At 47.9% G+C, this 12,703-nt stretch overlaps 2 protein-coding genes across 3 annotated transcripts in view; both read left to right on the top strand.

Annotated features, from left to right (window-relative positions):
• Positions 1-378: 378 nt before the first annotated feature.
• Positions 379-12,703, top strand: part of LOC134483643 (uncharacterized) — a 30,099-nt gene continuing 17,774 nt past the window's right edge. Inside the window, exon 1 of the mRNA XM_087596665.1 lies at positions 379-501. The gene's annotated coding sequence lies outside the window, so the exon portion shown is untranslated. The remainder of the gene's footprint in view (positions 502-12,703) is intronic.
• Positions 1,713-12,356, top strand: Chst4 (carbohydrate sulfotransferase 4). Of its 2 annotated transcripts, none has more exon segments than NM_001434437.1 (2): positions 1,713-1,783; positions 8,194-12,356. In NM_001434437.1, a coding segment is annotated over 1 exon segment (1,167 nt). In that variant the 5' UTR covers positions 1,713-1,783; positions 8,194-8,208; the 3' UTR covers positions 9,376-12,356.

Genomic DNA, 12,703 nt, shown 5'->3' with positions numbered 1-12,703 from the left:
ACAGAGAGACAGAAAGAACAAATATACAAGCCTCTGTGTGCTAGAGTGAGGCATAAACTTTGGCTGGCAAATTTTCCAGACTTCTACTGTCATGGGAGGAAAGGTATGGCTTCCTCTGGGCAGCATCATGGCCGGGGGTTCGTATTCCCTTCCTTACACACACTGCATCCTTCGGTGCCTCCTCAGCTCCTAAGCTGAGAACAAGAACGACTGCCCATTTCCAGTTCTTTAGCACTGATCTCTCAGCAGCCACTTGGAAGAAGAGAGCTTTGTCTCCTCCGTGCCAGGAGGAAACAGGAAGGGAGGAAGGGACCCAACTGAAAGCAGTACCAGGGGGCCTCCTCAGACTCCTGTCACTTGTACAACGATAAGGCCTTCGGAGATGCAGCTGATGGGAACCTGCCAGACCTGGGTGTGACTCACCCCAGCCCCCACCCCTGACGTGGCCTGGCTGTTCTCTTGTGAAGCCTGGAAAATGCCTCAGCAGCTGATTAAGAAGAGGTATGGCATATTAAATAACAGCTAACACTTTTTCTCCAGATTTATTTTATTCGTGTGTGTGTGTGTGTGTGTGTGTGTGTGTGAGAGAGAGAGAGAGAGAGAGAGAGAGAGAGAGAGTGTGCGTGCTAGATGACCTAGGATCCTCTGCAAAAGCAATATTGCTCCTAACCACAGAGCCCTCTCTGTAACCCCAGTAACTAACACTTTTAAACCCTTATCATCATAAAATTGGACAAGTGTTCTTACGCACTAATCCCTATATTCACAATAAGTAGGTGGGGACTGTCATCCCTGTTGTATATTGATTTTCCAGTCACACTCAGCCTTTGTCCCCCATGGCAATTCATGTTTTTCCATTATTTCAGGCTGTTGACAACCAGATAAAGTAGCCCAGAGTGGGCGTATGACTTGCCCTCAGAAACACAGTTATTAAGAAGCTAGACTTTTCGGGGCTGGGGATTTAGCTCAGTGGTAGAGCGCTTACCTAGGAAGCGCAAGGCCCTGGGTTCGGTCCCCAGCTCTGAAAAAAAAAAAAAAAAAGAACCAAAAAAAAAAAAGAAGCTAGACTTTTCGATAACTTGCATTTTGTCATAAAAGGCAAGTTCTTCAAGCTGTAGTCAAACCAAACACCGGTAAACCAGTGTTCTCCTAGCCGAGAACGTGTTTGTTACCTCTTGCAAGGAGAGTGAAGACATTGGACATGATATAGGAGCTAAGAAATGTTACCTCCCTAGGGTGGGGTGAAGAAACAGATGTGATGCCTGGAAAATAATCTTTATACAGTCGCTGTAGAGATAAGAGCAAAACACAGGAGGGAGCGATGCTTACAAAACCTTCTGGGCTACATAACTATCTGGCAACACCCCTATCCAACCTCACCTTCTGCAGCTCCAGGGGTCTCTTCTCCTTCCATGGGGCCTTAAAGGGACCTAACCTCTGGCTGCCGAAGAAGAGTGGACATTCCAATGTCATCTGTCATCCTTCTCGGCTTAGCTCACCTAAAGGGAGGCTCCTCACCCTGACCCCTCACCCCTCACCCCACCCCAAAATCTTTAGCCTCAAGGCATTCTATCTGCTCGTACCACAGCTTTTCTGGAGCCAGAGCTTTCTGGAGCCTGTCCTGCAATGTGGGTGTTTTTTCACTCTAAGGGAGAGGGCAAGCCAAAGAGTTAGGTATGCAAAATGCAAGGAGGAGGAGGAGTTCATGAGTCAGAGAAAGAAAGGTGCTCAGCCTGGCAGGCAGTGAGCCACTCAGTCATCTTGGGCACTGGGGAAGCCTAAGGTAAGAAAAGAATCCCTTGGGGAGCCGCTACCATGAAGGGCATTATCCCAACTACAGGATCAGAGTATCGGGTGGCCCTGACATCTAAGCTGGAGATTTTGATGGCTGGGGGAGGAGGGCTAGGACAAATGAATGGTGTTGGGGGACACTCTGGATCACCAAGGTAATCTTCTAGAAAAGAAAAAACTCAAGCTGCTTACCAGAAGCTGAACCCCACCAGCTCCACCCACAAAGGATGAGAAAGAGCCTCAAATGTGGGTAGGAGTGTTGTAATGGAGCCCTAGTTTTTCTGACTGTCCAGATTCTCTCCTGTTCTCTGCTGAATGGGGGATGGGATCAGGGAGCCACAGGCTTGGTCCAGCATAGGCAGAGTGGAGCATGGCCATTAATCAGATCAAATGGGCAGAGAGCTATTGCAGCTAAACACCCGAATCAATCGAATGTCAGTTGTTCCTTTTGAAAAATAAGGAAGCAGGGGGCCAGTGAGATGGCTCAGTGGGTAAGGGTGCTTGCCACCAAGCCTGGTGATCCAAGTTCCAGTCCCGAGACCCACTTGGTGGGAGCGAATCCGTTTCCATAGTTTTCCTCTGACCTCCACACACAGGACAGGACAAATACACTACATCCATAAAACGTGAAAGTTAAGAATAGGGAAGTGGCCAGTGCTGTTTTGAGAGTCTCATTGTGTCTGATTGGATTGTAATTTATAACCGCCCCCACAGAGGGCTTCGGAAGTCCAGAAGTGTATTGTAGATGTGAAATATAATGGTGTTTATACAGCAAGCGCAGCAGCTGAGGAGGACATGACTTCTGCCTCAAACGGCCCTGGATGATTCTGTTTCATTAGGACTGGAGCAGTTTTTTTTTTTAACTTTATTTTTCTTGGATATTTTATGTATTTACATTTCAAATGTTACTCCCTTCTTCCCTCTCCCATAGCCCCTCCCCCTCCCCTGCTTCTATGAGATGCGCCCACTCCCACCCGCCCACTCCCATGGAATAGTTTTATATGTATAAAATAAGTGCGACATCTTACCCACTCCCCTCAAGTCATCAAGGGCACCCTGAGAGGCAAGACTGTCCCCATGGATATTGGTTCACTCAGACACTCATGGACAGGTGTTTCCCTGAGCTGTGTGCCCAGCACTGCCTATGGGCATGCAGGAGTTAAATTTATTCGTCAGAGTGTGGTGGCTAAGTGTGTAATCCTGGCACTTGGGAGGCAGAAACAGGGAGATCGCTGTTTGGTTGAGTTCAGGGCCAGCTTTGGATGCAGTGTGAGCCGCTGTCTCAAACAAAGTTTGTTTTGTGGTTGCTTTTATCTGGAAACTTATCCCCAAGAGTCTCCCAGGTCTGTAGGCTATCTATGGTGACAGCAGTGTCCCCAGCCTACCTCCATTCTCTGTGCACAGTGACTTCCTGCTGTCTCTACCTTCTGCTAGCTGGGACATCAGTTCCCTAAAGAATCTAAATTGAGTGGCGGAAGTCTTTAGAATGCTGGCCTCTTAAATTGATATCCAGGGTTTTGTCTGTCTGTCTGTTGTCTGTCTGTCTGTTTAGTCGATTTTGGTCAGGATTTCCCATTTGCTTCTAAAAGCTTACGTGCTCCTGATTGCCGGGGCAGGCTCTGTGATCCAAGCCCTTGTAGTCAGACCATGAACGGAAGCTTCCAACCCTGGTGCCGCCATGGTCCCTGCACCTGACATAGGTCCCCCTCACCAACACCCCTCTGATGATGGTTCTCAAGTCCTGAGTGTTTTCATGCCTTTCTGGTCCCAAGCCGAACGAAGCTAGACACCTGTCACTGTGACCTTTAGTGCACACCTATAAATTCTCAACGCTCGAGGGTTGGACGGAGGAGGATCAGAAGTTCCGGGTCATCCCCTGATACCTGGCCAGTTTGGAGGCCAGTCTGAGCCACATGAAACCGGGTAGCAAACAAAGCTCAAAGGCTTTTCTGCTTTCTAACAATTTGCTTCTTCTTCTTCCATCCAATTAGCCATGGACTTCACTGGTCCAGGAGGCTTAAGGCGTCCTAATCGGCTGCACAAGTATCTCACACAGAGAGCCAGCTAAGACATGGCTGCCTCTTCAGTAACTGTAGCTCGGTGGGAAGTCTGCGGCTGTGCCACGTGCAGTTGGCGGAATCCTCGTGCACATTTGGGAGACAGAGGGATAGCATTCTTTTGGAGAGAAAGAGGGCCTGTAGAGTACTCTCTTGAAGGAAGAATGGCAGCCCCCCTAGTGTCTCCCTGCTCCTCTGCAAGAAGGCAGGTTGGGGAGACCCGGAAGTTGGCTATCGGCATAGAAACAGGGAATTAAAGGACAGGCAGGGCAGGCCCTGGGCACAAAGCCTGGGGACTTGGGTTTCAGCTTGTACGTGTTAGTACATTAATCCAAGAGATTTTAGACCAAGAGTGTAACAGGAGGTGCTTTAGAAAGAGCTGCGATCATGGGGGAGGGAGCTGAGGGAGAGGAGGGAAATGCCAAGGCCTCAAGCAGAGAGGAATTCTACCAATAGGAGGGTATGACTCAGGCTGGAACTGGAGGGTTTTCTTCTCCCCAGTGAGCCTCCTTGAGCATCAGGTAACCAGTGCCCTCATGGTCACCAGCCCAGGAGTGTCCCCTGCCTCTACTGTTGATTATTAAGATACGTTTTGCCTGAGATGTGCACTAGGGTGCTTTCTAGTGGCCTGGGCAAAGCCAACATGTGCTGCTCAGAGCCTGGTGACCAGGGACCGTACAAGCTTCACAAAAGCTTGCTCTTTCTGGCAAGTGTTCATGAGGAATTAAAACAGGTCTGGAGCCACGGCTTCATGATAGAACGGCAGGAGAAAGGTGCCAGGTCAATCCCCAACACCAACCCTACCACCATAAGAAAAAAAAAAAGGAAAGAAAACACAGAAAGGGCCTGGTTTAAGGCCAGCGGCAGCTGGCACATAAGGAAGGCCCAGAGCCATCGATCCCTGCAGGACAGAGTTGGCACAGGGCGGGATGGAGGAAAATCTTGCTTTCCTAGTGCCAAGAGATGTAAGCTTTAGGCTGAAGCAGTTACAGGACCTGCCTGTAAAATTCTAGTCTAGTCTCTGGCTGTCCACAGGCTGAGTTCTCTTCCAGTTTTCCTCTCCCTGATACTCTATTGCTTCCTATCTTTGTTCTACAGCAATTCTCCAATTGTTCTGCGGAGAAGCTCTCTGTCTTGGGATGGTGGCACAGGACCAACCACACTTAAACCACAGTCAGTAAATGACATAGTTTCTAAGTATTCCCTCCTGGACCTCAGTTTTAGAAACTGGTCATCTCCTAAGCCACGGGGCAACAAGGCAGGAAGTACCATTCACTGGCACAGTCCACCGTGCTAGCATCAGGGCACAGAGAGGGACTGTATGTGCACATGTGAGTCTATGGGGCCTCTATGTGCACATGTGAGTCTATGGGGACTATAGTGAATCTATTACCCTCTGAAGATAGGATCTCTCACTGGACACTGGGGCCAGCAAGCCCAAAGCATTCTCCCACAACACAGGATACACGCACCTAGTTGCTCATGCCTTGCTTTTCTGTGGGCGCTGGAGATATGAACTCATGTTCCTATGCTTGGGCAGCAAGTGCTCTTAACTGCTGAGCCAAGTGCTGGAATATTTTGGCCACAAAGAAGAGATGAGGGTTAGAGAGACAGACCCACAAGTCCACTTGCCTTGAGAACACCAAGACCTGAGTTTCATTGTCAGAACTCACATTTTAAAGAGCCGGGCCCGGCAGCAGGAACTTGGAATCCCAGAACTAGAGATCCCGGAGGCTCATTGACAAGCCTAGCCTATTAGGCTATCTCTAGGTCAGTGAGAGACCCTAAGGGGAGGAGAGAGAGAGGGGGGGGGAGGTAGAGGGAGAGAGAGAGGGAGAGGGAGAGAGAGAGAGAGAGAGAGAGAGAGAGAGAGAATGCACGGAGAAAAAAATGGCACTAAAGTTTACTGTGACCATCACACGCATACACAAAAAGTAAGAAGGAAGAGAGATGGGGAGGGATGGAGGAGAAGGAAGGTGCCACTGCCACACAGTCTGGTGAGGATCGTGACACACTTCCAGAATGTTCAAGGGGATTTCCAAGGGAAGCCCAAGAGCTGGCAAAGCATGCCCTACCTCTTGAGGAAATAAGTTACAAACTCCAAGAATCCCCTCTGTGGCTGCCTCCTCCTTGACCCATTTTCTAATACCTCCCTCCATGTTCACAGGAAGCAGAAAGCTGCCTGGCAATGACTGTCTAAGTCACAATCACACACACACACACACACACACACACACACGCACACACACACACACACGCACACGCACACATGCACACATACATACACATGCACATACACACATACATACACACGCACATACACACATGCACACACACATACACATATATACATACATACATACATACATACACACACACACTTTTTGACTCAACAATTTGCTTCTGTGCATTTAATCTTACAAGTGTGTAGACAAGAAGCTTGTGACTGAAACCTTTGAAATAAGGAAGCTTGGAAACAACCCAGGAGCCCTGTGGTTAGATAAATTGTTGTATGTGTCCATACAATAGAATTCTGTGTGGTAAAAAGAAACAAGGAAATGCTTTGTGTGTTCTGCATCTCCCAAAACATGCTTACAAGAGGAAAAAAGGGGGGAAAAAAGAAAAGGCAGGGCGCCCTGGTTAGAGAGAGAGAGGTCTTACTATGTGTCGCTGTTTAAGAGGGGAAATATCAAGGGTGTATAAACATTCGAATCTCCTGTGTGTACAGAAAGCGACTGAAATGACAAATAGAATGAATCACCATTGTAGAGAGGAGAGTTGATAACTGCACAGTCTCGGAGGTGGAGTTTTCACTTGGTACCAATGACAAGATTGACACTGGCTCTCACAAAGAGGGACAAGTTCACCAAGTCACCAACTAGAAGGATTCTTAACGTTTTCTTTCCCCTAGGAAAACACTGTGACCTATTTGAAGATGTGTCACATAGCCCACATACAGTTCACTCTAAGAATGCTGTAACTTCCCCTGAGACCCAACTGAGGCAGCAAGATCTCTCCTTGCTCCCAGAGACCTAGGTCTGGCAAGCCCTCCCTCCCACATACAGTGTCTTAAGAGAGCCACACTTTTCGTTCTTCCTCTGTGGGCTTCGTGTCCATGAGAACAAATCTTTTCAAGGCAATTTGAAAACTGTGTAATCATTTCCTATTAAAAAGACCCCATTTGAGTAGACTGTCAGAACATTTATTATTTTTATCCTTTGACAATTTCATATTATATATAATATATATATATAACCTTTTATTCTTATCGGAGCCATTCTAATTCAACTCAGTAGGTCTAAAATAATTTTTAAGACATGAAAGTAGAAAGATGACTAGACTGAGAGGGTCAGGGGTGTTAGAGTTAAAGAGAGGGCAGGGTGACAGCTAAAGAGAGGGTCAGGAGTGGGTGATGGGGGATAAGAGAATGCTGGGGTGAATATTATCCAAGTATATCACATATGAGTATGGAAATAACATTATGAGACACATTTTATATAATTAAAATATCCTAATAAAAATCAACCTATAAAAAGTTGGGCTTAGTGTCTCATCCCTGTAACCTCAGCACTTAGGACACTGAGGCAGAAGAATCTACAGGAGTTTAGGGCTATCTAGATCTCCATCGTAAGATCCAGGCCAGCCTATCTCGAAATTCCAACAAAAATGTAAGACCTGTGCAAAGGGACTCTGGTACAAGGGAGCAAGAGGAAGCTCCTTAGAGTTAAGAACACAGACACATTATCGATTCTTGCTTTAGCTTCATTTCTGTTGCTGTGAAAAGATATCCTGTGTGAAATAATTTAAGGGAGGAAAGGGTTTGTTTGGTTTTCAGGGCCGTTCCCAGTCAGTTACTGCTGGGAAATCACAGGCATGGTGAATCCTCCAGCTTAGCAATGAAGGCAATCCCCCCACGGCCAAGCCCACAGACCAACCTGATCTAGACAACTCCTCAGTTAAGGCTGTCTCCTTGGGTGGTTTTGGGGTCTGGGAAGCTGGAAATGAAAAGCTAATCACTCACTTGCAAAATCTATTTTAGAGATTAAAAGTCACTTCAGCTTGAGCTCTTTTAGCACAATTAAGAACCAGAATTATGGGGGCTCAGTGGTAGAGTGCTTGCCTAGCAAGTGCACGGCCCTGGGTTCTGTCCCCAGCTCCAAAAAGAAGAAGAAAAAAAAAGAAAAAGAAAAAGAACCAGAATTACTCTGCAGAGGGATCTGGACCTGTGCTTGCAGAAAGCTTCTGAATTTTTTACATTGATCCTTGGAGGGGGTCTAGGAGAAGCCAAAGGGTAGATACTGTAACAGCCTAACTCAGCCCCGTCCCCTCTGCTTGCCCCTTAAAGGTCTACTTCCGCAGGATGATGCTGTTTAAGAAAGGGAGGCTGCTGGCGTTCCTGTGTTCCCAGGTGATAGTTGTAGCTCTCTTCGTCCACATGTCCGGTCATAGACACTTGTTCCAGAGGGAGGAGTCCAGGAGGCCTGTGCACGTGCTGGTCCTGTCTTCCTGGCGCTCGGGGTCCTCTTTTGTGGGACAGCTTTTTGGGCAGCACCCGGATGTGTTCTACCTGATGGAGCCTGCCTGGCACGTGTGGATGACTTTCACCAGCAGCACAGCCTGGAAGCTGCACATGGCCGTGCGGGATCTTCTGCGTTCCGTCTTCCTGTGTGACATGAGCGTCTTTGATGCCTACATGAACCCGGGCCCCCGAAAACAATCCAGCCTCTTCCAGTGGGAGCAAAGCCGGGCCCTGTGCTCTTCGCCTATTTGCGACTTCTTCCCTGCTGACCAGATCAGCTCGCCCAAGCATTGCAAGCCGCTCTGCAGTCAGCTGCCCTTTGATATGGTGGAGAAGGCCTGCCGCTCTCACAGCCACGTGGTACTCAAGGAGGTGCGTTTCCTCAGCCTGCAGGCCCTGTATCCACTGCTCACAGACCCTTCCCTCAACCTGCACATCGTGCACCTGGTCCGAGACCCGCGGGCTGTGTTCCGATCCCGAGAACACACCACAGCAGAACTCATGATTGACAGTCATATTGTGCTAGGGCAGAATTTGAAAATGATCAAGGAGGAAGACAAGCCCTATTATGCCATGAAGATCATCTGCAAAAGCCACGTGGACATAGTCAAGGCCATCCAAACCCTACCTGAAGTTCTGCAGCGGCGTTACCTGCTCCTGAGGTATGAGGACCTGGTCCGGGCACCTCTAGCTCAGACTTCCAGACTGTATAAATTTGTGGGGTTGGACTTTTTGCCTCATCTCCAAACCTGGGTTCACAATGTCACCCGTGGCAAGGGCATGGGTCAGCATGCCTTCCACACTAATGCCAGGGACGCCCTCAACGTCTCCCAGGCATGGCGTTGGTCCTTACCTTATACAAAGGTTTCTCAGCTTCAAGATGACTGTGGTGAAGCTATGGATTTTCTGGGATACCTCCAGGTCAGATCCCAACAAGAGCAAGGCAACCTGTCCCTGAATCTTCTGTCCTCTTCCCGTATCTTGGGGCAGGTCTTCCAAGAAGGTTAACGAGGTCTGTCTGCACCCCTTGGTTCCAGCCTCAGTCGCCATTAAACACACGGAAACCTTAAGTAAGGTATGAACAAACTGAGCACCCATTTATCCTCAGTCCCAAGCAGAGGAGTCTCTTTTATACTCAGGTCTATACGGCCAAGCCTAAAAGGCCAAGAAACAATATCTTTCTGTCTTGAACATCCTTAGGAGCCTTGAGCAGCCCCTTCGGCCCTTCAAGCAAGACTATCGTCTTTCTTGTTTCCTCAGCCTTCCTACCTGGGCATACCTCACAGACTACGGTCTGAAGGCCTATTGGACACAGCAAGCAGCATCCATGGAGTGAGTCTGTAAACCTCCATGATCACAGCTTCCCAATAAGAAGGGGTAGAATAAGAGTCAGGGAGGGGGTGGGGATTTAGCTCAGTGGTAGAGCGCTTGCCTAGCAAGTGCAAGGCCCTGAGTTTGGTCCTCAGCTCCAGGAGGAAAAAAAAAAAAAAGAACCATGGAAACGGGACTTTCACTGAAGAGTTCCCAGTAACTTCCACAGAGACATGAACCTCAAGGTTTCCAGAGAATTTGAGGAAGCAGGGGTGGATGCTTACCTGAGAGTCTGTCCATTGCAGGAATCAGAAACAGGAAGCAGAGTCCCCAAACATCAGGGCCAGAGCTCAAGTTCAAGGTGTGTCAGGTACGGACAGCATCTCGTCTCAGTGTTTTCCTGCCATGTGGGACTCTGACCTGTGTAACTGCCTCCCAGTGATATGAAAATTATACCCTCAGCTTCTGTTCTGAAATCCCCGTGTATGTTGTCTAAGGACCAGTCACCAATGCTCATTCTCATGGGGTTCTAACCACAGACATAATCACCTTGGTAGAGAGCTGTATTGTCATTTACTATTACCTAACACATAGAACGCTGCCCCTTTTGGAGTCAGATGATAAACTGAGCCTCAGCTCTCTTCAGAGCTGATGGAAGGCAGATACATTAGCGACTTGCCTGCAGTGGAACTCTGTGGCTGAATGCAACTTCGGGGAGAACAGGTTTATTTTTGGCTGATAAACCTTAGTCGGGCTCCAGTTCATCGTGGTGGGAAAGGCATGGTGGCAGCTGTGTGTAGCTGGAAGACCACATTTCTCCCACGTGCAGGAGGCAGAGAGAGAGAACGGGACATCAGACCAAGCTATAGAACCTGAAAACCCCCCCGCAGGGACATACGTACGTCTCCAGAGAGGCCCCACCTTCTGAGAGTGACATTAACTTTCCCAAACAACGGCACTGACTGGGACAACATATTGAAAGGCAGAAGCCTGTGTGTGACGTTGTACATTCAAGCTACAACAGCTGACACCCAGCAAACCAGCCCTTTCATGGACAATGCACACATCGTAATAAGGCGTGCACTATTCTGGGGTCTCTGTACGTAATTCTTTTATTCTAATTCCTCAGCCAGAAGACCTCGGTTCTAGTATCCATCTCCTCCTGTTTCTAGTGGTCACCTCCCCTAATAAGGAAAGTTCCTTCTCCCAGTCTCTGTAGATATCACCGGATTCAGCTGGGCTTCAAGACCATCTGGTACAAGTGTGCACTGCCAGGTGCTTCCTCAAGTCTAGTGGGATCAGAGCCTCTCGGTGTGGGACTCTAGATGCTCACCACACTGCTCAGCGGGCTCTCCAGGGTCTAGAGACTTCTCCTGGCCCAAGGTGTGTCCCTATGTTAGGCAGCAATGAAATTCACCTCCTGTCTCCAAGACATGCTGAGCACCTTTCTTGCTGCCACTACCACTGGGGTGTAAAGAACAAAGATAGGTGTCTACTTAAGGGTCTGGAGAGGTGGCCAAGGTCAAGAGAACGCTCTTGGAGAGGAAACCAAGTTCAGTTCCCAGCACCTGTGTCTTATGGTTCACAATTACCTGTAACCCCAACTTGAGGATCTGGCCCTCTCTTCTGGCATCCATAGGCACATGCACATACACTGCACACTTACGCAGACAGACAAGACAGACTGACAGACACACCTAGAGACACACCCAGACACAGACACACAGAGAGACAGACAGACAGTATCCACAGAGGTCTGGAATTTTATGAACCTCTGAGCTGTGACTTTATTTTTAAAGGACTTATTTGGTCCAAATCCAACAGGTTCCACCATTTTTGAAATTACTTTCAACTTGTCATTCTTTCTTGCTTCATAAAGCTTCCTCAGTGTCGGGTCAGGACCCTCCCCCTCCATTATTCTGAGCAGCAACCAAGTGCTCTGTCCTCTGAGACACTTGGTCAGCTCACCGCCTTTACTAGCAGGATTGGCTAACACTGACGAGTACACTGCTGCAAAAATTGTATTTGGGTGCCAAACCCAAGCAACTCTCAGAACTGCTCAAGAGCTGACAACCTGGAGCTGGAGAGACGGCTTAGCTGGTCCAATGGTCGCCACACGTGCAGGAATTCAGAGGCCCAGAACCCATGTTAAAAAGCCGAGCATGGTGGTGTGCATCTAAGATCTCAGTGTTACTGTGCAGGAGGGGAATGGTAGGCCTGGCCAAATGCATACACTTCAGCTTCAAAGAGAGACCTCACCTCAAAAAACTAATGCATAGGGGCTGGAAAGATGGCTGATCTTCCAAAAGACCTGGGTTTACTTCCTAACACTCACATGTGGTATACAGACATATATGCAGGCAAACACCTATTTGCATAATAAATAAGTAAATTTTAAACATTTATTTTTTTTAGAGAAAAATGGGAACCTCAACTACAATTTGACTATTTCTATTTGCACCTCCGGTGTGGTCTCGCTTTCTGTGTCATGACGGCGGTTGCTAATATTTTAACGAAGTTTAATTACAACTATGTTTTTTACACCTGTGAATGGTGGCTCTAGAAAGGTAAAATCAATTTCTGGTGATTGTACAAAATCTGACATGGTGTTAATCTGTAGTCTTTTTTTTTTCTCAAGTTAAAACTAATAATTTATTATATGGTTTGTTGTGGCTAAATATACAGTCCATGTGTGTATTATTATAATTCTATTGAATTCGTCTCACAGGCTAAGAAACCAAAGTTTGTCAAATGAGTATGTGGGAGTGATGTGGGCCACTTAGTGATGAATCGCTGACGGGTGACGGTCAGGAAGGCCCGGTGTGCAAACAGCAAACAGGCTCAGGATTGTACCGTTCTCCTCACAGACATCTCTGGCCCACTGGAGGAAGAGGGTTTTCTAAACACTATTGCAGAAAAGCAGTTGCCAATAGCCCGGGTCTGGGTATGACTTTCTGTCAAGTATGTCTTCACTCATTCCCTGTTTAACAGGCTTTACAATAGGCCGTGGAACGTGCTGGAGGTT

Source organism: Rattus norvegicus, chromosome 19, assembly GCF_021556685.1.
Source record: "Rattus norvegicus strain SHRSP/BbbUtx chromosome 19, alternate assembly SHRSP_T2T, whole genome shotgun sequence".
NCBI lineage: Eukaryota > Metazoa > Chordata > Mammalia > Rodentia > Muridae > Rattus > Rattus norvegicus.
Note: the sequence above shows the minus strand (reverse complement) of the source record. Positions and strands in the feature narration are given on the sequence as shown.